This window comes from Phocoena phocoena, chromosome 10 (assembly GCF_963924675.1).
Source record: "Phocoena phocoena chromosome 10, mPhoPho1.1, whole genome shotgun sequence".
Taxonomy (NCBI): Eukaryota; Metazoa; Chordata; class Mammalia; order Artiodactyla; family Phocoenidae; genus Phocoena; species Phocoena phocoena.
The window spans coordinates 38,494,275-38,521,903 of NC_089228.1; the positions used below are offsets into that span (position 1 = coordinate 38,494,275).

At 57.0% G+C, this 27,629-nt stretch overlaps 2 protein-coding genes across 2 annotated transcripts; one reads left to right on the forward strand and one right to left on the reverse strand.

The window, feature by feature from the left end:
- On the reverse strand, positions 1-27,431 carry RNF123 (ring finger protein 123). Its single transcript, XM_065885025.1, has 38 exons — positions 27,350-27,431; positions 26,992-27,076; positions 23,750-23,838; positions 23,531-23,625; positions 23,095-23,149; positions 22,897-22,982; positions 22,506-22,592; positions 22,207-22,274; positions 21,887-22,012; positions 21,383-21,497; positions 21,195-21,299; positions 20,636-20,761; positions 20,392-20,484; positions 20,247-20,320; positions 19,343-19,460; positions 19,068-19,167; positions 18,805-18,866; positions 18,556-18,627; positions 18,234-18,354; positions 17,559-17,660; positions 16,132-16,238; positions 15,524-15,722; positions 15,019-15,164; positions 14,631-14,714; positions 13,730-13,837; positions 8,397-8,574; positions 7,402-7,476; positions 7,159-7,246; positions 6,982-7,069; positions 6,809-6,893; positions 5,321-5,460; positions 5,029-5,217; positions 4,862-4,937; positions 4,536-4,620; positions 664-806; positions 417-511; positions 205-290; positions 1-121 (listed from the first exon to the last, which is right to left on the reverse strand). Exons 1-38 carry the CDS (start codon positions 27,429-27,431, stop codon positions 1-3), a joined length of 3,954 nt encoding a protein of 1,317 aa, XP_065741097.1.
- Positions 1,653-3,182, forward strand: AMIGO3 (adhesion molecule with Ig like domain 3). Its single transcript, XM_065886397.1, has one exon. The coding sequence runs from the start codon at positions 1,653-1,655 to the stop codon at positions 3,180-3,182; it is 1,530 nt and encodes a 509-aa protein (XP_065742469.1).
- Positions 27,432-27,629: the final 198 nt, after the last annotated feature.

The window sequence follows — 27,629 nt, forward strand, 5'->3', positions numbered from 1 at the left end:
CTAGGCAGCCGAGGAAGTGGCACTTGCACTGGCTGCCTTGTCCCAGTCCTCTACAGACATGATGGTGGCTTTGCAGAAGAAGCAATCCTTGTTGTTCATCAGGTGCTGGTTGATGCAGGCTCTACAACAGGGGAGGGCATAAAGATGGCCTGTATATCCCTGCTGTTCCCCACCCAGCCCCTTGTACCCGTGCAGCCCACTTACTTGCAGGACTTGTGGCCACAGGGCTGGAACACAGCAGAAATGGGGTGAGCATAGCAGATGGGGCAGAGGTCTTCCTCACTGGTGGGCTGCAGGGAGCAGAGTGCAGGGTGGGCTGGGGTTGGGTGCCCAGACAAGTTGGGTGTACACTACGCGCACAGCTGTGGTGACGTGTACTGGGGTTGTGTGGACCCGTATGCTGTGGCCCCACTCACCAGGGAGGCAGCTGCTGCCTGGGCAGATGCAGAGGTCAGGTGTGCCAGCATCTGTTCCACCTGGGCCAGTTCCTCAACGCTGATGTAATCTGTGTCTGGCGGGTGGTAGGAGGTGTCAGGCCAAATGTGGCCCTAAAACCCAGTGCCTCTTGAGTACTCGCTGCCTGGGAATTTGCTCCTCTTAAGACTACTAACCTGGCCCAGCCCCAAATCCCTCTCTTCCCTGACCCATCCCCGGCCTACTCACAGCTCTGTAGGGAGAAGTGCTTCTGGTCAGGGGCAGGCAGGGCAGTGCCAGGGGTAGGGGGCTCTGGCTGCCCCAAGAGATAGCATATGGAGCGGAGCTGGAAGCAGGGATCAGCCAGGAGCACTGATGTGGCTCTCTCTGTCCTAGGTGGGAGAGGGTACAAGGGTAGTCAGAAGGCTGGGCCTGTCTGAAATCAGTATCTATTCGGAGTGGTGGGGGTGGAAAGTCCAGCCTGTTTGCATTATTGCCCGGTTCATTCCACCCAATCTCCCTGCTTCTCTCCAGTCCTCCCAGTAAAGTCCTAGATCCCAGTAAGGACCCACATTGCCGGGTACCAGTTTGGGTACCAGTTTAAGGGAGCACCACCAGAAGATAATGGAAGTCCACCTACCCCCTCATAAACGTTAACCCTTAAAAGGAAACAGCTGCCCAATCATAGACATTAACCCTTCAAAGAAAACACCTGCCCCCTCATAGACGTTAACCCTTCAAAGAAAACACAACACAAGAAGCTTAAAGGCATGCTTCCCAGGGTTCCGGGAGACGGGCACTCTGGAAAGCCGCCAGCCAAGCTCAGGCTCGGGTATTGTGGCCCGACTCGCTCACCCTCTGGCGGCCACGCGGGGGCCTATGAACGCCGGGGGACGCGGCTACCCCGCCCCGCCAATGGGAGCCAATGGGAGCCTGAGGCCCCGCCCCCGAGAAATCGCCTCCCGGAGAGTATTTAGAAGCTGAGTGCTCAGAAAGGCACTCAGGAGAGAGCTGGGGAAGCCTGAGAAGGGATTGCTGAGCGGAGCGTGGCCCCAACTCAACCCAAAATCTGGAGCCGGGCAGCTGGAGCGGTCGGCCTTGCGGGACGGAGCCCGCATACTGTCTCGCTGGCCACTGGCCGTTTAGCGCCCCGCACTTCTAGCCGGATGTGAAGTGGGTGAGTCTCGGAGCTGTGCCCCGCACCAAGCTGCCCTGTCCCACCCCTGGCAGCCGCCGCCATGGCCCGGCTGGTGCTGCAGGGCACACTGCTGTGCATGCTGCGTATCGGATTAATGAGCACCCTGGACTCCGAGGGCTTCCTGTCCCCTGTGCCTCATAACTGTCCCTACAAATGTGTCTGCGCTGCCGACCTCCTGAGCTGCGCCGGCCTCGGGCTGCAGGATGTGCCGGGCGCGTTACCAGCTGCAGCTGCAGACCTCGACCTGAGCCACAATGCGCTGCAGCGCCTGCGCCCCGGCTGGTTGGCGCCCCTCTCCCGGCTCCGCGCCCTGCGTTTAAATCACAACGAGCTGGATGCGCTAGGTCCGGGAGTTTTCACCAATGCCAGCGGCCTGCGGCTGCTCGATTTATCATCTAACGCCCTGCGGGCCCTCGGCCGCCACGACCTCGACGGCCTAGGGGAGCTCAAGATGCTGCTTCTGTTCAATAACCGCCTGGCACACTTAGACAAGCAGGCCTTCCACGGCCTGGGCGCGCTCAGTCGTCTCTACCTGGGCTGCAATGAACTTGCGTCCTTCTCTTTCAGTCACCTGCACGGCCTGGGCACGACCCACCTACGTACTCTGGATCTCTCCTCCAACCACCTAGGACGCATCCCTGTACCTGACCTGGCTTCACTGCCAGCCTTTCTCAAGAACGGCCTTTACTTGCACAACAACCCATTACCCTGTGACTGCCGTCTCTACCACCTGCTGCAACGCTGGCACCAACGGGGGCTCAGCGCTGTGAGCGACTTCGCGGGCGAGTACACATGCCTGGCCTTCAAGGTACCCACCTCCCGCGTGCGCTTCTTTGAGCACAGCCGTGTCTTTGAGAACTGCTCAGCTGCCCTGGCTCGGGGCCTAGAGCAGCCTGAAGAACAGCTGCATGTGCAGGTGGGGCAGTCCCTGAGGCTACACTGCAACACCAGCGCCCCAGCCGTGCACATTGCCTGGGTCTCGCCGCAGCATGAGCTGCTTGTGGCACCAGGGTCTCGCAACGGCAGCATCGCAGTGCGGGCTGATGGCAGCCTGGCCATCAGCAACGTGCAGCCATGGCACGAGGGTGTCTTTGTGTGCCTGGCTACTGGACCCCACCTGCATCACAACCAGACACACGAGTACAACGTAAGTGTGCACCTTCCACACCCTGAACCTGACCCTTTCAACACGGGCTTCACCACGCTGCTGGGCTGCGCCGTGGGCCTGGTGCTCGTGCTGCTCTACCTGTTCGCGCCACCCTGCCCCGGCTGCCGCAGCTGCTACCATCACACCTGCCGCTGCCACCGCTGGCCCCGAACACCCAGCCCACTCCAGGAGCTGAGCGCACAGTCCTCAGTGCTCAGCACCACGCCGCCTGACGCACCGAGACGCAAGGCCAGTGTCCACAAGCACGTGGTCTTTCTGGAACCTGGCAGGAGAAGCCTCAATGGTCGTGTGCAGCTAGCAGTAGCTGAAGACTTTGATCTCCGCAATCCCTTGGGCCTGCGGCTCAAGGCTGGCTCTGAGTCCACTAGCTCCACAGGCTCTGAGGGTCTGGTGATGACCTAGGCTGCCCAGGGGCCCCACCGAGGCCACTGCCTGCCCACTGCTTGCCCTGCTCCCCGCTGCTGCCCAGAGAAGTGCCAGATGCTGGTGGGAAGCACTGGGCTTGGTCCTCCAGCCTCCTGTGTGGCCCTCGACATAAACCATAGCAACACCACTCACTGGTAGAGGGGCTGAAGTCCCCAACTCTCTCTTGCTTCTCCCCAGCAACACAGGACCAAAACATCCCAGGACCTAGCAGGGCCTACCTGTGCCCAAATGAGGATTGGAACCGAGGGCCATCTGGAAGAGCCCTTGCATCAGAGCCCCAGGTTCACCCGCAGGGGCTAAGGCAGCCATCAGGGAGAGTCGTGGTGAAGAACTGAAGCAAGACCACCTTCTGCTTCCCAAGGGGACGGGAGTAGCCCACAGGGGAAAAGGAGGAAGACTTCAAAGGAAGACTGAGTCCCCACCCCGAGGGTGGAAAGAGGAATTACAAGCCCTCCCTCTGGTGAAATGTGACTCCCCACGCACCAACATTCAAGCTACTTGAAGCTTCACGAGTCCATGCAGTCTGGTGAGAAGGCAACCAGCAGGCAAGGCTCCTCAAGAGACCTCCAGGGGCATCGCAGGCACTCTGAGGGCAGAGCCTCTCCCATGGGCTCGCAAGACAATGGTAAGGGGCACCAATGACCTGTTCCCCCAGCTTTTCAGCAGTAAAAAACCTGCTGAGCATGGCTAAGATGGGAGGGCTGAGCCGGAACTTGCTGTCTCCCAAGGGCAGAATCCTCTTAAGGGCTGGCACTGGTATCAGCCTAATGGCTGAAGCAGTGCCCTGGCTTCATATGCATCTCACCACTCCCACAGCAGGGAGGCAGGGAAGCGGGGACTGGGAACCCCTCCTGAGTGAGGGCTGAGCTGGGGGGCCCACAAGTGTCCTGGATCCAGCTATCATGGAATTTCTTAATAAAGGTAGTACATGCTCGTCGTTGGAGCCTTCACAGACACAGATGGCAGTATGTGTGCTCAGGTCTTAACCCCAGCAGTGTGTCCCTGGATATCACAGGATGGCACCCCGCCCTTAGCACAGTCTTAGTTCCCCTGCCCCTGCCTGAGGCACAGCCACAGCCAGCGGCTCTGCCCATGGGCCAGGGCACCCTGCTCTGCGGAGCTCCTGGATTCTCCTACTTTAGGCTGCTGCTGCTGCTGCTGCTGCTGCCGCCACCGCCACCTACTCAGTTCATACCTCACTACCTTCCTTCCAGCTCCAGACCTGACGCTGAAGTCCATGTGAGAGATGAGCTTTGGAAGGCCCTGCCCAGCCCCCTCGCCATCAGACAAGCCCAGCACCCACAGGGGACCCCAGCCCCTAACACTCACCCTGAGGCTGGGCCGTGCACCAGGAGTCGTACCAGGATGCCTGTCACTGCCACCAGAATAGGGTAGTGGTCCACACTCTCCAGGCCTAAGGGAAAGGGAAGGAAGGGGATGAGCTACCCAAGTGGTCCCGCTGCAGGGGCTCCATCCCTGCCCAGCTGACATCATCGTCATTCACACTTCCCACCCTCCTCCCCACAGAAGGCTGAGCTAGGCTGGGGGTGCCAAGCCAGGCTGTCCTGGTGCAGAATGTAGAATCAGGCAGCACTGCTCCTGGCAGAGGAACCAAGGCCTGTGGTGTGTTGGGTACAGGGCTTCTAGGTCCTCACCAGGCAGCCGCAGGGTGACCACGCGGTCAAACAGGTTCCTCTCAGCTGTCACCCGGTTCAGCACCTGGTTCAGCAGCTGTGAGGGCAGGAGCCCATTGGTGGATGGGTGGGCTCACACCACTGGGGTGTCCCCAAGGTCCCAACCACCCTTGCCCAGACGGACACACCTGTGCGAGACGCTGCAGCAGCATCTCAGAGGTAGGCTGGGCCCAGTCGAGGAATATCTCAGGCACCAGCGTGATGGTCATCTCCAAGACACGCAGCAGGCTGACCGAGAGGTCAAAGCAGGTGGCACATACCTTGAGCTGCCGGCTGTCCACAAAGTTCCGCTCCAGGCGTTCAGCAGCCTGCTGGATCTGAGCCACCAACGTGTGGGCAGCAGTCAGTGGTCTGGCCACACTGCAGATCGTGCCTCATCCTCTGCAACCCCCTGGCCCACAAGGTCCCTCCGTGACCCACCTCCTGGATCATGCCGATAAACTCAGAGAAGGCCCAGTTGAGCTGGTTGAGGACGCTGTTGAGGAAGCTGGGTGCCACGTCAGGACCCTCCCGCAACAGGTCTGCCATGTGCTGCTGCAGCAGGGTGGAGGGGCAGGGCTCTGTGGGGACATCGGGAGGGGCATTATCGGGACTCCAGTCAGCGGCCCCTGCCCGTCTGCCTCTGTTCTCACTCACAGGCCGTTGGTGTAAGGGCAGAAAGACAGCTCTCTGGGAACACTCAGGTCTTGAAGGCAGGGGGACAGGGTGCAGTGCTGCCTGGGGGTCAGGGCTAAATCTGTCCCCTCCCTCTGCTGGGCCAACCACAGGCTGCAGTTGTTCCCAATGCCTCCCCCACCCCCAGTTCTAGAACCGCCCCCAAGCCCCAGCCTGATCCCCAGAAAGTTCTCAGTCATATGCCCTTCAGGAAGGGCTAGACCTAGACTCCTCTTCACTCGTATCAAGGCCATTTCTCCCAAGAGCCTCCTCTGAGCCCTGCCATCCTCCACTGTCCTCTGCTGCCCTTGGCCTGGCCTTAGCATACGGCTGAGGTGGTGGGCGCCAAGTCTGGGCTGACAGGCAGCAGTAACCAGAGCCCTCAGCCACACCGGGCTAGGCATACCTCCCCCCCTGCAAATCAATAGTTCCTACAACAGCAGGATGCATATCTGGCCCCACTGCTGTTCTCCACTTGCAGCTCAGGTCCACCCTGGAGGCAGGACTAAGGCAACTGGCAAGGACTTGCTGTGTGACTCTGCACAAGGAACTTGGCCTCTGGGGACCCCTTTAGGCCCGAACACTCCCACAAGGGCAGAAACATACCACGTGGGCTAAAGAGAGCCACTGTGTGGGGTGAGTACAGCATGTGGCAGGCAGATTCTGCAAGCAAGACAGCCCAAGACCCTGGGCTGGGCCCAGTGAAGGTCCTCAGGCTCACAGGGCTTTGCTGGACCATAGGCCCAGGACAGAAAATGCAGACTTTGCTCCCAACCAAAGGCCACTTCCTCCAGGAAGCCCCGTGGACACCCTTTGGGGCCCTGGCCAACCCCTAGTCTGTGCCCCTGCCTTGACTCAGGTATCCAGGGTCTGGCACCAGCTAGTGAAAGTAAAGGGGCAAAAGGACATGGTGTTGGGACAAGGCTGGAGGTCAGGGAGCTGGTTCAGAGGGCAAGGGATAGGGTCATCACTTTGCATAAGCTGCCAGCAGCCTGGGAAGATGCTGCCCCTTTTCACTGTGACACATGCAGACTGTTCAGGACCAAAGGGCACACATGGGACTGGAGAGCAAGACTCAAGAGCACCAGAGTGTCCTTAGACTGGGAGGAAGCAGGGAAATGGAAACCCCAGGGGATACACAGGGGGTTTGGGGCCCAACACGAGTTCAGGACTGAGGCTGGAAGAAGTGGGAAAGTCTGCAAGAACGCAAGAGCAGCGGGTGAGGGCCCCCGCCTGCCAAACCTGGATACTCACTCTGGAGGCTGGGCAAATTGGCATCCTCGGGTTTGGTTTTCAGCAGGTGTGGCAGCCGTGTATAGCGGTACCCGAACCCACAGCCCTGGGGGTGGAGTTGGCGGGAGGTCAGTGGGGCAGGGCAACCCCTCCCTCCAGCCAGCCATAGCCACCTCCTCTCCAGCCAGGCTTACCCTCCAGAGCCGCACCAGGATCCAGTTGGTCTGGGCCCAGGGCCGCTGCTCATAGGGAGCCAGGAGACTCCTCACCATGGCGATACGCCTGTGAGAGCAATGGGTGGTGGGCACGGGGTGACGCTAGTGCTGTGCAGGGCAGAGTGCGTGGCCCCCTGCCCCTGGGCCCCCACTCACTGCTCCTCAGGGATCCGCTCCACGGCCCGCAGGGAGTTTGGGTAGCACACGTAGCTGGCCAGGGCCTGCATCAGCGAGTCACGGATATCTGCTGGGACAGGTCATGCCTCAGCAGGTGCCTGGCATGAGCCCTGGTGCCCATGTCTCATACCCACCTGGCTGGCATTGTGCGCAGAAAATAGCCAGCCAGAGGTGCCATCCCGTCCGTCCCCATCTCCCCCAGCCCTCTGTCGGGCACCTCACCAGTGCCCACGATGCGTGTATCGGCAAAGTGTTTGGCAAGGATGGCAGCCAGACAGGTCAGGGTCTCTTCATAGCCTGCAAGGTTTGGTAGTAGAATGAGCTGATCGGGAGTGCGGACTCCAGAGGCAGGCACACTACTTGGTGGGTGGGCTTGGGTAGTGGGCTCCAGAGCTAGCTCCAAGGGCTAGTCTGGGCCCAAGCTGACATCTGGGGACTTTAGGCAGGGCATTCACTAACAGTTGGTAAGAGTTGAAGGCACAGACTCATTGTGGGCATTGGGCGGGTCCCAGCAGGAGGATAGGTCCTGACAAAGAGTCCTGCCTGGGCTCAAACCCATCTCAGCACACACACTGGAGGGCTCAGCAAAGTCCCCTGGGCACCCACAGCCCCACCTCTGAGGACAAAGCCTGCACTGAGGCCTAGGGCAGGGCAAGGGGACAGGCCAGGAGCGTAAAAGCCCACAGCCTAGTCCAGACATAAACTGCCAAGCCCAGCCTGGAATCAGTGGTCTGCAAGAAGCCCAGACTTCTATGTGGCCACCAGCAGGGCCCCCCTACTCCTTGCTGTGATCTGCAAAGACAAGCCACTCTGCCCCTGCATGGGATGCCACACCCCATGGCCAGCGCCAGGGCAGCAGGGTAAGAGGCCAGCTGGCTCCTGGGCCACAGAAGCACCAAGAAGGAAGTGAAAGCCAGGGCGGGGTGGGGCGGGGCAGGGTGGGTGGGGTGGGGGTGATCCCCACACCCTGTACTCTATTTCGTCTGTTTCCCTCCTAACACCAGGGAGGAGCTGTTGGTTCTATGGCTGCTGGTACTAGGACAGGGCTCTCCACCATGTGGGACTTTTGCAAATGCTTGTGTGATGCTGGGCAGAGCCTCACCTCCTCCCCACGTGGGATGTGTGCTGCTGGGCCATGAGGGCTCAGAACAGGGCTTCTAGGGCTCACTCCAGAGGCCCCCTTTTCTGTCCCCTCCCAGCCTGAATGGCCCCATCACCTGGGAGCTCCTCCATGCTGTGCACAGGGCCAAAGTAATTCTTGAGAGCACTGTAGCTGTTGATGGCCACACTCAGGTAGAATTCGGGCATGAAGGCAAAGAGAGGACCTGTGCGGTCTCCATGCTCGATGGTCCGCAGGCAGACACGCAGCAGCCAGTAGATGTCCTGCATCTTCTCCTGTGGGAGGCACACAGGGTGTTGCTGGGCTGTTCACGGGAGGGGTCACAGGGGGTGTGGCCCGGTCTGGAGATTAGGAAAGGCCTCCCAGGAACATGACATGAGAACTGGATTCCAGGAAGTGGGAGCAGTGGCTCAGGTAGGCGCAATCAAGCACTGTACTGGGCAGGCAAGACAGGCCACCAGCCTGGATAGGGCAGCACTACAACCCCAACCAGAATCCTGGGTTGCAATTTTTTAAGGTACAGAAGGTGTAAAGCGAGAGGGTGCCATGTGACCAGAAGCCTGTGTTGGAACACTGCCCAGAGCAGAAGGGGCTGCAGGGACAAGTGGGGACAAGGCAGTGAGGAAGCTACAGCCTTGGCTAGGCCCAAGACAGCAAAGGGACTGGATGGCCAGGCATGCGGATGCACCGACTGGCTGTGAGGGCAAGGGAATGGTCGCAACAAGAACAGGGCCCACATTTCTGTGCGTAATGGAGCCTCCATGGAGGCTGGAAGTCCTGGGGGAGAAGCAGGCCTGGTAAAGGGCAGAGGGGATGTGGCTTAGGACATGTGGAGCATGAGGTGCCCAGCGATGCCCCCAAAGAGTTGGTGTTAAGGAGGCAGGCAGAAAATGAGTCTGGAGCTCAGAGGAGAAGGTGGTGTGAAGGTCAAAGGCAGCATGACTGCTGGTGGAACAGAGGCCACGGAAAGCAGACAAAACCTGCCAAGGGCCCAGTTCCCCACAGTATGGTTTCCAGATAGTCTATCCCACAAAAGGGGCCAGGAGGGGTCACCAACCAGAGTGAGGCCCTAGGCCCCAGTCCAGACCCATAGCACCACATCTCCTGGAGTGGAGCCGGAGCAGCTGCACTTTCCACCAGCTCTCTGATGTGCTCTCAAACCGGAGAGCCCGAGAAGATGTAAGCAAGAAGTCAGAGGGTGGCCCTAGGCCTGGAAGTACACATGGACAGGGAGGCCTACAGGAGCTGGCATCACCGAAGGCCAGAGAAGACCGAGTCTAAGGAAAGGATGGCAATGGCACCGACGCGGCCAAGGGGGCCACTGTAATGGGAGAGGAGATGTGTCCACAAAGGGAGAGGGGGGAGCTCGACAGACACCTTGCAAGACTATTTCAGAAAAGTGGAGGAGCCTGATCTGGGCAAAGAGTGAAGAGAAGATGAGGAAGCCAAGACACAGAGAAGGAAGGAGAGAGCGGTAGTGTAAGCAGATGTACAGTGAGAGAAAGGCATCACGGGCTTTTTCCTTTACTAATGGGAGAAGCTGAAGGAGCAGGAGGCAAGAGGGTAAGCATTGCAAATGTAGAAGAAAAAAAAAGGCAGTTCAACATAATAAAGGCTGTATTATGAAAAGTCCATAGCTCACATCATACTCAATGGTGAAAGAACGACAGGCTTTCCCCTAAGATCAAGAACAAGACAAGGTGTCTGCTTTTGCCACTTCTATTCAACATAGTATTGGGAGTTCTAGCCAGAATTAGGCCAGAAAAAGAAGTAAAAGCCATCTACGTTAGAAAGGAGGGAGTATGGGACTTCCCTGGTGGTCCAGTAGTTAAGACTCCACGCTCCCAATGCAGGGGGCCTGGGTTCGATCCCTGGTCAAGGAACTAGATCCCACACGCATGCTACAACTAAGAGTCTGCATGCTGCAACTAAAGATCCTGCATGCCGCAATGAAGATCTTGCATGCTGCAACTAAGACCCGGCACAGCCAAATAAATAAATACATATATACATATATATATATATTTTTGAAGGAGAGAGTAAAATTATCTCTGTTTGCAGATGACATGATCTTATATGTAGAAAACCCTAAAGATTCCACCAAAAAACTATTAGAATTAATAAACGAGTTCAGGAAATTTGCAGGATACAAAATCGACACACAAAAATCAATTGTGTTTCTATACACAAGCAAGGAACAATCCAAAAAGGAAATTAAGAAAATAATTCTATTTACATTAGAATCAAAATTAATTAAACAGGTGTAAATTTAACCAAGGAAGTGAAACACTTGAAACACTGAAAACTATGAAATGTCACTCAAAGAAATTTTAAAAGGTACAAACAAATGGAAAGACATCCCACGTTCATGGACTGGAAGACTTAATATCGTCAGATGTCAATACTACCCAAAGCAATCTACAGTTTTAATGCAATTCCTATAAAAGTCCCAATGGATTTTTTTTTTTTTTGCAGAAATAGAAAAAACTATTCTAAAATTCCTTTCGAACCTCAAGAGACCCCAAGTAGCCAAAACAATCTTGAAATAGAACAAAGCTGCAGATCTCACACTTCCTGATTGCAAAACTTATTGCAAAGCTACAATAATCAAAACACTATGGTAGGGCTTCCCTGGTGGTGCAGTGGTTGAGAGTCCGCCTGCCAATGCAGGGGACATGGGTTCGAGTCCTGGTCCGGGAAGATCCCACATGCTGCCCGCGTGCAGCAACCAAGACCCAACACAACCAAAAATAATAAAAAAAAAAAAGTGTGGTACTGGCATAAACATAGACATACAGACCAATGGAATAGAGAGCCCCCCACCCCCAAACCCTCACATATATGGTCAAATGATTTTTGACAAGGGTGCCAAGACCATTCAATGGGGAAAGGACAGTCTTTTCAATAAATGGTGCTGGGAACACTGGATATCCACATACAAAAGAATGAAGTTGGACCATTATCTCACATCATATACAAAAATTAACTTAAAATGGGTCACAGACCTAAACTTAAGAGCTAAAAACTCTTAGAAGAAAACATAGTGGAAAACCTTCATGACCTTGGATTTGATAATGATTTCTTGGATATCACAACAAAAGCATAGGCAAGAAAAGAAAAAAATAGATAAATTAGACTTCATCAAAATTAAAAAATGTGCATCAAAGGACACAATCAAAAGAGAAAATGGGAGAAAATATTTATAAATCATAATCTGCTAAAGGGTTGATACCCAGGATATATAAAGAACTCCTACAAATCAAAAACAGGTAAACAATCTGATTTAAAAATGGGCAAAAGGATTGAATAGACATTTCTCCAAAGAAGGATATACAAATGGACAATAATTACATGAAAAGATGCTCAACATCACTAATCACTAGGGAAATGCAAATCAAAACCACAATGAGATACGACTTTACACAGATTAGGACTTGAGGATATGGGGAGGGGGAAGGGTGAGCTTTGACAGGGCGAGAGAGAGTCATGGACATATACACACTAACAAACGTAGTAAGGTAGATAGCTAGGGGGAAGCAGCTGCAAGGCACAGGGATATTAGCTCAGTGCTTTGTGACAGCCTGGAGGGGTGGGATAGGGAGAGTGGGAGGGAGGGAGACGCAAGAGGGAAGACATATGGGAACATATGTATATGTATAACTGATTCACTTTGTTATAAAGCAGAAACTAACACACCATTGTAAATCAATTATACCCCAATAAAGATGTTTAAAAAAAAAAAAAATTTCTGAGAAACAAGTGTTGGCAAGGATAGGCAGAAATCAGAACCCTGTGCCCTGCTAGTGGGAATGGTGCAACCACTATGAAAAACAATATGGCAGTTTCTCAAAAAAATTAAAAATAGAATTACTATATGATCCAGCAATTTTGCTTCTGGGTATATACCCAAAAGAATTAAAAAATAGGATCTTGAAAAAGTATTTGCACACCCATGTTCGTAGCTGCATTATTCACGATAGCCAAAAGGTGGAAGCAACTCAAATGTCCATAGATGGATTAACAGATAAATAAAATGTGGTATATACACACAATGGAATATTATTTAGCCTTAAAAAGGAAAGAAATCCTAACACATGCTACAACACAGATGAACCATGAGACCATTATGCTAGGTGAAATAAGCCAGTGACAAAAATTCCACTTATACGAGGTACTAGAGTAGTCAAATTCACAGAGACAGAAAGTAGAACAGTGGTTGTCGGGGACTGAAGTGAAGGGGGGAATGGGAATTAGTGGATATAAATTCCAGTTTGGGGAGATGAAAAGAGTTCTGGAGACTGGTTGCACAGCAATAAATGTACTTAACACTGCTGAACTGTACATTTAAAATGATTAAGATGATAAGTTACATATTGTATTTTACCGCAACTTTTTAAAATGGTTAAGATGGTAAACTTTATGTTGTGTATATTTTATCACAATTTAAAAAGAAGGTACAAAGATGGGAGGGTGAGGTTCCTAAGAAGACAGTGTGGGAGGGGATGGCAAGATCACCTAGGGAGGTGGACAGGCATGAAATCCTGGTGGTGGGATGACAGTGACCATCTTTGTGGGGCTGGAGCAAGGTGGTCTGTGGCAAGAGAGAACAGAGGGGTAAAAGGCAGAGGTGGTTTGGGTTGGGGAGGAGTCACCAGAAGAAAGAGCAGTAGAGACAGGGATACCAAGGGCCTTGATCACCCAGTTATGGGGGAGGGGCACGCCCAAGAAGGTGAACAGATGCCCTACATGGGCACCTGGGGAGCATCCCAAGGCACTCACTTGTGGAGGGGGAGATGTCAGGGAAGGTGGGGAGATAAAACAAGTGCTGCGGGTCCGGGGCCTGGGGTGGCGGGGGTCAAAACATGGTCGCTGCGGGAGTGCACCGTCTGTCCGTCTACCCCGGGAGGACAAGGACTCAGCTTTCTGGTTCACTACTGAGTGTCCCCAGTGTCAGGATGGCACCTGGCATCCTCCAGGCTCTGGGCATGTTAATGAATGAACGAGTGAGTGAATGAGTGAGAAGAGAACAAGCCAGTGGCCTCGAGTGGGAGGGGAGTCAGAGAGAAGCAGATGCAGATGCAGGGTGAGGCTTGGGAGAGGCCACAGAGCCCCTGATGCGCTGGGAGAGGAGCAGGGGCAGTGGACAGTGGGAGGCAGGTAGAAACAGGCTGTTCCTTGAATGGAGGGTTATGAGCTGCGTGGGGAAGTGGGGTCTACAAATGGCATCTACTTAAGTTCATGGGGCATGAAAAGTTCAGGGGATGTGGCACTAGGTGGGGAGGGAGGATGAGGAGCGGGGAGGGGGCACGTGTGTGCCAGAGGCCCAGGAGGGCAGGGAGCACTGAGGGGCTGGCACAACCCTGCCCAATCAGTGACTAGTCCGGGGGCTTGGGGAGGGCAGCAGCTGCTGGCCTAGGACACACCGCTCACCTGGGAGTAAACGGTGGCATGGACCCAGGCAAGACGGCGACTTAGGTGATCCAGCTTTTCTGAGAAAACCTTCTGGCTCTTCGTCAACTCTGCAAGGATGTCCTTCCTCTGCCACCCAAGGAGAAGGGAGGAGAGGACAATCAGGACATGGCCCCGTGCCCAGACCCACGCAGCCTAGCGGGGGCCCCACTGGTGCCCGGGGCAGGCAAGGGGTTGGGCGGACCCAGCTCCACTCTTCAAAACCCTCCTCAGCCTCTGACCTGCTGGTGAGCCTGAGCAAGACAGGGCCACAGGTGCCCCTCAGAATGTGGAAGTGAGACGCAGCTGAGGGCATGTGAGATGAGCCCCTGGCTGGGACATCCCAGGGACTCCATGCTAGAACTGCAGCTCCGGCAGCTGCTTTTGCCCTGGACAAGCGCAGGGTCCTGTAGACAGGTGGGAGCCAGGGGCTGCCAGGGAAGCCCAGACTGGGCATTCTTGGCTCTGTCCCCCAGGCCAGAGAGCTATGGCAGAGGGGCTCCAGGGGAGGGAAGGAGGGAGGGAGGGAGGCCCTGCTTCCTGCTGACTCTGCAAGTGGCCGAGGAAGTACTCAGGGTCGAATCCATAATTGATGAGGAGAGTGGGTGTGCGTCAGCACTTAGTGGCCAGGGTGGGGGCACCCTGGCCCAGGCCATGGCTGGCTGATGGGGCTCAGGCCGTGCCTAGCCCTGGTGCCAGCCCCACTCTCACTGATGTGGTCTGCCCGGGGCGGGAGTGGGGAAGAGGAGAACTGCTAGGCAACCCCAGAGGCAGGGGCAGGACAGCAGCTTTCCCTCATGGGCTTCCCTGGGGAACCCCAGCGAGCAAGCTGCCCTCTTTAATGCCCCGCCCTCCCAAAGACCCACCTGCCCATCCACCTTACCCGCTTGGGGCACCGGCGGAGCTTGTCCTCTGTGTCCCTCAGAGCCATCGCATACTCATTTACATCATCGGACACTCCCACCATCTAGAGCACCAGACACCACATCCAGGGTGACCCTTGGGCACTTCGCACAGGTTTCTCCACACCCAGTCTGGACCCCAGCCCTGCCAAACCCTTAACCTTAGGCCCAGGACAGCCCCCTCCCACAGAAGTCAACGAGGTCAGGCCCAAACGGCACTGGCAGAAACTAGTCTTGCTGTGGCATATGCTAACGTGCACAGTCACGCCCAGGCACCCCTGGAGACACGTGGGCACGTGTGGGCGCACACACACATGCACCCAAACACACAGAACCACATAACATGCGCATGGACCAGTGGCGTGAGACCTTGCCCAGCTGCTGGTGAACGCTGAGATTATACATCATGATGGCACCGTCCAGGACTTCCAGCAGGGAGTTCTCGGTGAGGGGCTGCTCAGGCTCCTCGGGGGGCCGCCCCACCAGCAGGCCCTCATTCCACTGGCTACCCTCGACTAGGGAATAGGGAAGGACAGGGTCAGGGTCAGGGTCGGAGCCATTCCAGTTCTCTTCTAAGCCTATGGAGCCAGGATGGGCCTTATAGGAGGAGAAGGAGGCCCTCTCCCCCTGCCTGGGCCCAAGGAGGGACCTGCAGGGAGAACGTGTGGGCCGGGGCAGGGAAGGTGCTGCATTCCAGGACCTATTTCTGTAGCATCAATTTCCTGCCCTCAGAGTGCACTTCCCACACCCCTGACATACTGCCAGGCCACAGGACCAGGAGGGAATGGGGTGTATTTGGCTTTGCCCCGGGGGAGTGTTGTACAGGAGAGAAGGATCCTTCAGCGCGCCACGCCTGGCCCTGCCTGGCACCTACTGTCCTCACGGGTCCTCTGCTCCGCGCTCAGTGTGCGGACCTTCACTTTCTCTGCGGTGCTCAGAGGCCGCCGTGGGGTCATCAGGCTCACAGCTGCTGTGCTGAGGAAGCGGTTGGCTCGGCCCAGGGTTGGAGAACTGAGCCAGCTGGGCCGAGGCAGGGGCAGCGCGCCCCCCATGGCCAGGGCCTGCATGGGGCGCTGTGGTGGAGAGAGGAGGCCAGATGCCACTCAGCAATCCCAGGACCCGGGCCCACTTATGGCTCCCTTGATATGTGAGGCTGGGGAACGGGACAGTGAGAGGGCACCGGCTGGCTGGGCAGGAGGCCCCGCAGGGCCCCATTCACCACTGCGCCTGCGCCTCACCCTCCACCTGCTCCAACCCAGCCTTCACTCTGCATCCCAAGACCCTGTGTCTCGTAGGGACTCAGCAGCAGGAGGCATGCCCCACCACACCCGTCAGTTCATGCCTCCACCTGCAGCAAGGGAACCTGCCTGGGGACAAGCTCCTTGCCTGCATGGAGGGGGAGATGGCCCCGTGTGACACCCCTGCCCTTATGATAGAGGGACAGCCCAACACAAAGCCCGCTGCCTGCCCCTACCGCGGCACCTGGGCCGCAGCCGGGGCTGGCTCCTCATCCTCATCCAGGTCATCCATGGTGGCCGCCTGGAGCTCCAGTGGGTCAATCAGGATGTTGGCCTTAGAGGCAAGGTCATCTAGGAGGAATGACAAGAGGGCTCTCAGACCAGTGGAGGGCAGAGGGGTCATAGGTGGAACCACTGAGGACAGTGAGAGGGCAGGAGGCCCTGCAGGGCCCCATTCACCACTGCGCCTGTGCTTCACCCTCCACCTGCTCCAACCCAGCCTTCACTCTGCATCCCAAGGCCCTGTGTCTTATAGGGCGAGTCATGCTAAGTGAGGCAGAAGGCTCTCCCCACCACGACCCCATCACTCCCTGTCTTTATCTGCGTGACCTCACTCTCTCCAGGGCTCTATTTCTTTGACTGCTCCGTTGCTTTCTTCCTTGTCCTGCCCCACAAACAAAGGGAGATCCAGAGCTGCCCAGGGCTCTCCTTGCCTCACTCTGCACACTCCCCAGGGGGTCCGGTCCTCACCGCAGGCTTGCCCCCACCTCTACACTGACAGCTGGACACACCACCGCTTCCTCCAGCCCAGGCCTTCATCCTGGCTGCATCACTGGGCACCTCAAACATACTAAACTGTCCTCTCCTGCAGCTCCTCTTCCTGACGGTGCCTCATCCCCGCAGACTCTGGCAAGAAGCCTGGGGTCATCCTTGTCCCCTTCCCTTTACCCTCCCCGCCTCCTCTGTTGCCTGGACAACTGGCTTCCTTGTCTCCTTTCTTGGCCCTTGCACTCTACCCTCCACACTGTAGCAGCCAGAGGGAGCTTCTTACAACTCAGACCCCCCAACCTCGCACCCTTGCTTCAGGACCTTCCAAAGCTACCACTGTTCCTGGAAGGAGCCTACAGCTGCTTTGTGGCCCACAAGGCCCTCAGACTCTGCCCTTCAGACTCCCTGGCCTCATTTCCCATCACTCCCTGCCTCTCATTTTCCTCTCTAGCACGCCAGCTGCTTTCTCTCTCCAGGCCATGCTGGGCCGTTGCTGGCATCCCTGCCACCGCTCACACTGTGCTCTCAGCCCTTTGCACTGGAGACATCTGTGCTCATCCTTGAAAGTAGTTCAGGCAGCAAATGCGAGCCCCCCCGGCCCCCGCCCCCCCACCCCCCGCCAACTCCCTCACCAAGATGCCATGGTTCCCTCCTCCATCAGCACACTGCCCCCTATTCCATCACAGGGCTCCCAGACCTCCTCTGGGGTGGATGTGCAAGGGAAGGAAGGAATCGTTGGACGCAAGACCAGGGGCAGAGGAGGCCCATCAGCATCTCCCTGCAGAGCAGGTGAAGTGACTCGGGCGCCCTCTGGTGGGCACAGCGCAGCGCAGCACTCAAGGCCGAGCTGGCTCAGGAACCACCCCCCATCCTGCCCTGCTAACTGCCCAAGCCTGCGCGCACCTTTGAGGGTCTTCCGAAGGTGTGAGAGGAGGCCTCCAAGGCGCTGCAGGTCAAAGTAGTCCACCTTGCCATTATAGAAGACCTGGGGCGGGATGTAGGCCTCTGCGAGGAGTTGGGAGGCCGGGCCAGCAGTCAGAGCCCAGCAGGACCCCTGGCCTAGGCCACCTACCTGACCAGGCTTCCCCTACCACCCCACCCTCTACCATTTCAGGTCAGTTCCAGCAACGGCACAACTTGGGATGAAGGGGGCATTCTTGGCTGCTGGTCACCCAGGTGAGAATCAGAGAGGGCCCTGACCCAGCCCTATGGGAGATCGCCCAATGCAGGCTGCTTCCACTGACCCCTGGGGACTCCGTCCCACAAAAACACAGGGCCCCCAGCACCTCAGAGCCCACCCAAGGCATCCCCGACAAAGGACTGCACAGAGGGCTAGTGGGCAAGGACTGAGGAACAGGGCCCATAGAGGACAGGAACCCAGGGGACCATCAGAGCAAACACGGGCTCACCATCCAAGTGCAAGGCCTCCGCGCCCAGTGGGTAGGACTCAATTAGGCAGGAGGCCTGGGACAGCTCCCCCAAGCCCTGCCCTCAGCTATCACTCCACACCAACATTAGGGGCTGCCCTGGGGCTGGCTCTGCCCAGCGTCTACAACTCGAGGCCCTGGCCACACTCACCCTCACTGAAGGCAGCGCATGGGTTTGAAGCCTTGTATTCGTCCCAGTAGTAACGCAGGGCCGAGATCAAGCGGTGCAAGAAGCAGACCATGTACTCGGGGGGGCAGAGCATGGGCATGTTCTGCAGGCACAGGTGTAAGACATGCATTTGTGCAGCCCGGAGGCCAGCCCACTCCTCATCCAACGCCCTGCCCCAGGACCCTGGGCTGAGCAGAGAGGGTAGGGCGGCAGGCGGGGAGGAAATGCAGGAGTGCCAGAATTACAGGTGCAGATGCTGTGACAAAGCCAGGGGGCCATGGTGGGCTGGCCTAGGGATACCTACCCCCCGGCTGCTGGCATTCTCCTGCAGAAACTTTCGGAACTTGGTCAGGAAGATGTACCTAGAAGCTTCGCCCTTCAGGAGAAGGAAAGCCGAGGCTGTGATGAGCTGAGGATCCTGGCCCCAGACCGGACTCAACTTAGCCTGCACCCTGCCACAAGAGCCTGAGCCAGCCCTGCCCTCTGGGTCTCCAGGCCCGGTCTGAGACCCCTCCTGGCGAGGGACCCACACAGGGGTCTGGGAATCACTTACCCCGTTGTCATCTTGATTGTTCAACAGCAGCTTCAGGATCTGGACCTGTAGTTCTTCCACCACTGGGGGTGGGGTGGGGAACAGGACAGCCTTCCTCAGGCAGGGCCTTGCCCTCAGGCTCCCGGGGACCGGCAGGGGGAGCAGGTTTGGACTGAGGCTCCACCACCAGAGATCCCCAAGTCCAACCTAAGCATGGTCACTACCAAGTACACAGGCACAGAAATCCTCCACCCGCTACCCAGTGCCTGAGGAACGGGGCTGACCTTCGATGCGCTTCTTGAGCCTTTGGCAGCCCCGTTCATAGGCACGCCGCCGGAGCCGCTCCTCGGAGGTTTCGTCCTTCACCTCCTTACTGTCTTTGCCCTGGGCAGGGGCGGGGCAGGGGAGGGGGGTGAAAGATGGCAAGGCTCACCCTGGTCTACTTCCATACTCCCACCCCCAGCCCAGGAAGGGGCCTCGCGTGCCATGTACAGGTGGCTCGGACACCCCGGGTCAGCCCTCACTGTGACCACCACCCACCCAAGTCAGGGCTGCCCACCTCCCTGCTGGAGCGGTGGGGCCACCAGGTGGTGGGGATGAGCTCCTGTAGGCCAGCCTCCTCCACACGCAGGGGGCTCTTGATGTAAAAGAAGACAACGGACCGGAGCACGTCGAAGCTGGTGGTCGTTAAGGCAGAGCTCCGCTCACCACAGGGTGCCCCGTACACCCTCATGAGCCCTCCCGAAACTTGCCCACCTCTGGATATGCCCACCACAGCTCTCCCAGTCCTCAGGGTGCCATCGCTGCTGTGTGCCTGTCACCACTGACTGTGAGCCCAGAGAAACAGCTGTGGCTGTCAAACCCACCAAGCCCAATTCCAAGCAAGGGCACGATGAAGACTTGTCACAGGAACAGATGACGGTGGGACAGCTGGAGAGAGGGCCTGGCAGCCTCTCTATTTGTTTCTGCCTCCTAGAGGCTGAGGACCCCACAGAGAGAAGACAGCTACTAGCACAGGTTTCCCAGCCAGGGGCCCGAAGCTACGCTCTCTCTCCTACACCTGCAGTTCTCAACGTTATAGGGAAACAGGAGGAGCTAACTCCTTCGAGAAGATTTCATAGAAACCCCCGCTATGGAGCACAGATAGAAGTGTAGTGCTTTGGCTGAAGAGGGCGGGCGCTGATGGCTCCCCCCTGCCCCCCACCCTCCACCTCTGGGTGGCCCAAGAGCCTGCAGGCATCTGGAAATCCCTGCTCAGGCCAGCCAGCCAGCCTGGATCCTTTGCTCTACCCTCCCTGCTCTGGGAAGGCTGGGTCCTGGAACAAGGACTCACACGCTGGGTGGCTCTGGTCTTCCTGAGCCTCCGTGGGGAACCCTGGGCAGAGGCACACCACCCTCCCCGGTTTCTGCTGACCCCAGAGGGCACCGCATGTCTGGCCTGCCTAGTAGCAAGGAGAGGATACAGGACGTGGCTAAGCAGAAACTTGCGAGACTTCTCATGACTGAGGATGGCAATGGTGAGCCGCAGGTAGCGGATCTGTGGGGAGAGGGTGCTTAGAGTGGGCAGGTGAGGCCCAGGGGGCTCAGGGCCAGGGCAGGAGCTCCTACCTGCAGGCCCAGGTCAGGGACGATGGGCGAGAACCGGTACAGCCGCAACAGGGACATCATCAACTGCTTGAGGCAATCTTGCACCTCATAGTCCTGGAAGAGGGAGGTGAGGTTGCACAGCTACCTGCTGAGGGCAGGCCCCGGGACAGCCATCTATGCAGCCTTCTCCAACACCCTCCCTGTACGTCCCCTGACTCAGTGGAGCCTGACATCCTGGCCTGAGGCCTGATATCCGGCGCCTCACCTCCATGAAGAGCCACAGGAGATCCAGGACCTGGTGCACCACAGACTGCGCCTGTGCGGGGGTGCCCGCCTCCACGACGCCCAGCAGGAAGCTCATGAGCACGGCCTCCACCAGGTACACCTTGCGCTGCACCAAGGGCGGGTACCAGTGAGGTGGCAGCCTCCTGCCCCACTCAGGGCCCCCCTGCCCTGGCACGTGGCCAAGGCCACAGATGGACTCTTGGTCCCCGTCAAGCAACCCCAAGTCATGGATGAGCCCTTCTGGGGTCTGATGGAGACACAGGAAATGCTGCTACCCAACAACGCCTCTGGGGCTCTGCACATGCCATTCCCTTGGACTGTGATGTCACCACCCCTCGATCTTCTTTCTAGGAAGCCCCCTGATACCCTCAGCTGGAAGTGTCTCCTCCTCACCCAGTGACATCCTTGGGGTCTAAGGGCTCTGGTCACAGGGGCCCCTGACAGGTGATGCTGCTGGACCTCATGCACCTCAGCATTCCAGCCCTCAGCAGGGGTGTTTCTACCATGGCCCGCCTCTCCCCTCCCTAATGTCCCCTCACCAGGAGCGGTGCGAAGCGATGGAAGATGTGAGCCAGTGTGAGGAGGACGGTGGGCTGGCCCTGCAACTGCCACTCAGAGCTTTCCTTCTCCACCAGCCGCCCTTGCTGTGTGGGCGGGGAGGAAGGGACTGTGAGAGGCAGAGGGCTGTAGAAAGCCCCCAGCATACCCGGCCCAGACGCTGGCTCACCACGGGGTCCAGCTCCACGCTCAGCACTGCCTGGAAGCAGCCCAGCAACTCCTGTGCCCGAACCAGGTCGGCGCTTGGTGGGTCCTGCAGGGGCCGGTAGCCCACCACTGGGTAGGTGCCACAGAGTTAAGCCAGCAACACCTGATCTGTGGCTCAGAATACCCACCCCCTCCCACTGAGACCCCTGCAGAAGGGCCTGGGCTCCAGGGCAGGGCTGAGAGATCAGATTGCCTGGTCTGCATCACAACCCTCCCGTTTCTCTGTGAAGCAAAACTTCTCTTGCCACTTTATGCTCTTCACCTGTTCAGTGCAGATAGCAATGGTACCCACCTAACAAGGCTGCTGCAAGCATTGTCCTCAGCACCCACCTCAGCTGTACCCTACTCACTCTTCCCGCCAGCAGGGCCTGCCACCAGCCCGCAGAGCTCCTGGAGCAGGGAGACCCCCATCCTGGCTTCCTCAAGAGCATCCAAGCAGCCCACAGCCTTCTTCACAAAAGGATATCGCAGGGGACGGCTGCCGAAGTTGAAGGCCACAGACTCCTTGAAGGAGAGGCTGATGGCTGGGAAGTAGGCCATGCCCAGGCCCCTGGATAAGTTCTCAAAGGCAGTGCCCAAAGACACACCATTCCTGGAGCAGAAGGGAGGGTCCGTGAGCCAGTGCTAAGAAGGATGTGGCTGAAATGGACCAGTGAGCAGGCCTCTGTGGGGGCTGCCCACCCTCAGGCTACCAAAGCCAGCCTGGCCCCTTACAGGGCCTGGAACACGAGGGCAGACTGGGGATGCCCCAGAGGCCAGGCCTGTGAATAGAGGCAGGAGACTCACAGGCAGAAGGACAGCGTGCCTTCATCCAGGTCGATCAGGCAGCTCACAATGTCCCCCGCTGCCCACGCCTGCCAGGGGAGGAAGACTTACAGATATGCAGAATCCCAGCAGCCTGCCCACTCTGCCCCCCTCCAGCTGTGTCTCCACTGCCACCCAGGGGAGACTGGCCACAAGGACAGAGGACCTCAGTCCCTGCCCTCCCCCTGGTGCCCTACATTCCCTCAGCGCTGCCCAGTGGCCCCCACCAAGCTGTGGGGATGGACATGGGCCAGTTGGTCTGCAGGGGGCCCGGGCCTCACCTTCCCGTAGTTCGTCGTGGTCACGTTCCACTTGCGCACCCGGTTGCCATCGTAGGCATAGGAGTTGTGTGTATCTCCAACCCCCTCCTAGGGAGGAACTGTCTGTGAGGTCTGGGGGAGGTGGGGAGGGGCAGGGCCAGAGCCCACCAGCCACCAGCCTTGGACCCACGTGGCTCTACAGAATGGGGCTGATGCTCTGAGGGAAGGAGTGAGGGCTGTTTCGGGGCTGGATCGCCCTGGGATGGGGTGGGACACATTATGTCCCCTCCAGAGGGAAGTCCAGATTAGGGTGCTGAGCAGACCCTATGTGGGCTGGGGGGTTGCCTGAGCCCTGATGAGGCCTGCTGCCAAGAGAAGGTCTCCCTGGGAGGGGTCCCTCTCCCACATGTACCTCCTGATTGAAGCGGCAGTTGATCGTGCACCAGCCAATCTGCATGAGCCCCTGGGAGGAGATGAGCACCTCGTAGACCCATTTCCCTAGAAAAAGTCACGTCAAACCCAGCAGGGAAACAAAGACTGCCTCCTGCCTCTGGCCCGGGCCCTCAAACTTCCTCCCAACTCCCTGGGCCACAGCAGAGCGTGGTCTCACCTTTGTACACGCATGTGGTAGAGCGGATAGTACCAAAGTTGCTGTGTCCAATCACCTGGGTGGAGAGCAGGGGTGGTGAACCTCCTCCCGGGCATACGGGGTGCCACCCCAAGGGAGAACGACCCCACTCCAACTCAGCTCGCCTTGGTGGCGACGCCTGTCGTGGCCAACACTGTACTGTGCCTGAACAGGGTGGAAGGGCCTAGACCCATGTCAGCAGGGATTCTGGGCCAGGAGCAAGATAGGAGGGGCTCATGGCTACATTGGGAAGGCCTCGGGGCTGGGGTCACACCAGGAGGGTTTCGGGGCTATGTCAGGAGGGGTTTGTGGCTGCAGCCCCATCAAGAAAGGTCGAGACCAGGGCCACATCAGGAGGAGCTTGGGGCTGTGTCAGGAGGGGCTTGGATCTGGGACCCCATGCCTTGCCCTCGCTCACCCCCAAGAGGTCATCATCCACCAGAAGAAGCCCTTCGAAGCCACCCGTGTGGTCCAGGACCACAGTGGACGGGCCAAGCCGCCCTTCAACCTTTCCTGGAAAGGAGAGAAGAGGGTGTGGGCTTGGGCCAGGCACAGGGCCTGACAGATGCAGAGAGGGTACTGAGCCCCCCAGGCCCAGCCCTGGCTCCCCAGTCCCATTCCTGAGGCTGTCACCAACCCTGGCTCTCCTCCTCCTCCTCCGCCTCCTCGTCCACATGTAACAACTGGTCCAGATGCTCTGGCAGGTTCTGGAAGTTCAGGAGTTTCCTGGGGAGAGCGAGAGGCTGCGAGGGTCCCAAAAGTCCTTGAAACCAGCCAGATGACACTAAATCCCTCTCCCAGTCCCTTTCTCCTGAGCTTAGGAGGGTGGCTGCCCAGACTCCAGAAAGAGGGCTGTACCAGTCCCAGATTCTGGCATGCTGGGGGTCAGAAGACTGGATTATCCACTAAATTTGGTGCACCTCAAGACTGTTTAAAAAAAAAAAAAAGAAGGAAGAAGAACTCTTTCTAAACCTTAATCCTCTCATCTGTATAAATGGAACAAGAGCTGTATCTCAGAGATGCTGTGAAGATTGCTAGGAATAATGCACCCTCCGTAGCCCATAACCTCCCCACTCTTGGAGGTGGCTTGTTGATTATGCCTGGGCAAGGAAGGCTGGGAGCAGTGCTGATCCCCAAGATGGTCAGTACCAAGATCAGCTAGTCCAGTCCTTGACCCCAGGTCTGTGGTCCCAGCCAGGGAAGCCTGTGTGTTGAATGAGACATGTCCTGGGAGGAGAAAGGGCTCAGCCCTCTTAGCTTCTGGCTGGCTCTGTCCTGCACCCACCTGTAGAGGAGAGTAGAGCACAGAGCCTGCCTATCTGCCAGCTGCCCCAGCCAAAGGGCCTAGGAAAATCTGTCTGAGTGGCCCCCTCATCCTCCCAGTACACGTGCCCAGAGGAGAAAGAGCTCTAACACTGGCCAGCTAGGTCCTGAGTTCAGTTGCTAAGAATAGCAGGGAATGAGGTGGTGCTGACTAGCAGGGCTCAAAGAGCAGAGGCCTGACGCCCATCTGGATCCAGCCCACAGACTGCTGGCACCTGCTCTTCCAACTCTAATCCCAGTTCCCACCCCACTCATCCCCCTAGAGAGCAGGCTCTGGAAGGGCACGTAGATGGGCCAAAGCACTGACTCTCTGGCAAGGTAGCTTCAACCCAGGCCCAGGGGCCACATGTTCCCATACTGTGAGCTACAACTGACCTTGAGCTACAGGAGGTGGAGATCCATGAAGCCTCCTCCCTACTCCTACTGAGCCCCAGGCCAAGGCGAGCAGGCAGCCGTGCAATGGGGTGCCTCGCCAGTAACATGGAAGGCTGTAGCCAACCCTGTCTCTCAACACCCCAACGCGCCCAGAGATCAAGGAGGCTTCTGCAACAGAATTTCTGACAGGCCCACACCTGGGAGGGCTGCTCTAGTCCTGTGCCTGCTCTTAAGAGCAGCTTCGGGTGGCCAACCTGACACTCAGCCTCAGTGAACGCCTGCAACATTGCCCATTTGGCCAACCCCAGCACTTGCCTACCCTTTCTGGATTGCCCAGGTTCCAGCCCAGAGTTCTGCATCCACACAACCACTGACTAACGGCTCTGCCACCTGCTCTCCCTCCTGGCAGCCACGGCACCAGTGGCAGCAGGATCATTTCTGGTATCACATGAGGTAGGGATCAGATGGCCCTGGGAACAGGCCAGGGCTGGGGTTGGGGTGGAGGTGGGCAGCAGCCCTCCACAAGTAGAAACCCTTTGGTCACCACAGCTGCTTAAATGGAACAGGCAACGATGCTTCCCTTTGGGTCTGCCCAGCGAGCAGAGACTGTGAAAGACAGAATAGCCCTGGCTGGCAAGGGGGCTGAGACATGGGGACACCCATGCCTCACTGCAGGGAGAAAGAATGTACAGGCCGGGACTTCCCAGGTGGCACAGTGGTTAAGAATCCACCTGCCAATGCAGGGGACATGGGTTCGAGCCCTGGTCTGGGAAGACCCCACATGCCACGGAGCAACTAAGCCCGTGCGCCACAACTACTGAGCCTGCACTCTAGAACCCTCGAGCCACAACTACTGAGCCTGCGAGCCACAACTACTGAAGCCTGCATGCCTAGAGCCCATGCTCTGCAACAGGAGAAGCCACCGCAATGAGAAACCCACGCACCACAACAAAGAGTAGCCCCTGCTCGCCACAACTAGAGAAAGCCCGCGCACAGCAACAAAGACCCAATGCAGCCAAGAATAAATAAATAAAAATAAAATAAAAAATAAATAAATTTATTTAAAAAAAAAAAATGTACAGAACCCTTTGAAGAAGAAATTCAGCAACAGTCCTAAGAGTGATTGCAATTCAAATACTCTAGCCTTGTGATTCCAACCCTGGGCGTCTATGCAGCACTGTTTACAAAAATAAAAGCCCCTCTAAACTAGGGCAGTGATCAGGCAGATTCCTGGACCTAAAAGATGCCCACCAAGATCAATCTGTAGTGTAGAAAAACATTCAGGGATAACATCTGATGACAAAAATAGGATTTAAACCATACACTTTTGGAGGTGAGGGATATGTTCATGGCACTGCTGGTTTCACAGGTTATCCATGTTAAAATTTACTAGATTGGATGTTTTAAATACATGTAGTTTACTGTATGTTAATTATTTCTCAATAACTTTAAAAAAGCTGACAGTGACAAAAATCTAAAAAAAATTTTCCACACAGCATAACCCAAACTACATACATTGTGAGGTAAAGAAAACAAAAAGGAATCACACTCAAATGGTTATATTAGAATAAGAAGATGACAGTTGCTTTTTTTTTTTCTGTATAAGTTTCTGCTAAAGCGCACTCGTAACTTTTTTTTTTTTTTTTTTTTTGCCGTGTCAAGCGGCTTACGGGATTTTAGTTCCCCGACCAGAGATCGAACCCAGGCCCTCGGCAGTGAGAGTGCAGAGTCCTAACCACTGGACCACCAGGGAATTCCCCACTTGTAGTTTTGATATGAGCTAAACTTAAATACATTAAATTTGCAAGGAAGGCTGGTGGCATCTGTGCTTTACAGATCAAGCAGAGGCTACAGAGGGCCAGGGTGCGACAGTGGTGAGGGCAGGTGCACATGGACCAGATGCTGAGTGTAAAATAGGTGTGAAGTGCCATGCTGAGTGCGCACCATGCCCCTGACCTCCACTATACTCTCAGAAGGAAGGTACTAGCACTGCCAGGGGAAAGGAAGAGGCGGAGTCCAGAAGGCGGACTCTCTGGCCACAGGTCTCACAGCCAGGAGTGGCAGAGCAAGAACGGAAACCAAGCCAGCCTATCCAGAGCCCTGGCCTCCTTCCCCACAATGCAGTCTCCAGCCTCTGGTCTGGTCCCACAGAGTGAGGAAGGGAGATCCACCTGGCCATACCTGCTGGTGGCTGCCGTGGGTGCACGATCAGTAGAGGAAAAGATGCGGTGCAGGTAGTCGTCCAGTAGCTTTTCGTGCACGATGCCTGCGCCACAGGTCAGAAGGGAGAGAAGGGACACATGGTCAGTGTGGCTCCCAGCCCCTACTGGCCACAGAGGCTCCTGGTCCTAGGCCAGCCACAGGAGTCAGCAGAGCAGTCACGGTGGGTGCCCTGCTCCATGGCTGCTAGTGGAGAAGAGCTGACTCACAGGTACAGGGGGTGCAGGAAGGCCTGAGGCTCAATGCACCTGGGACTTTGCTGCCTCTCTCCTTCTTCCCTCAGCACTAGGAGCCTCATCCCAGCCCTTCCAATCCTTACCTGTGACCCTAGATTTCTCAGCATCTGAGGTCAGCCTGTGGCTCTTTCGGGAGAAAGCCATGCCGGCCCCCTTGGACGCCATCTTTCATCTCTCGTGGGCAGCCAGTGGTCCTGGGGGCTGAAGCAGAGGCAGAGCCTGGCTATTCGAAGCCAGCCAAGGGCCCCCATATTGACCTCAATCCTGCGGTGTCAGGAAGGCTTGGGAGCAGGTGAAGCCACTGCATGCACACTCACACACACATCAACCCAGGGCAAAGGAAAGCAGGGGCTTCCAGCTTCC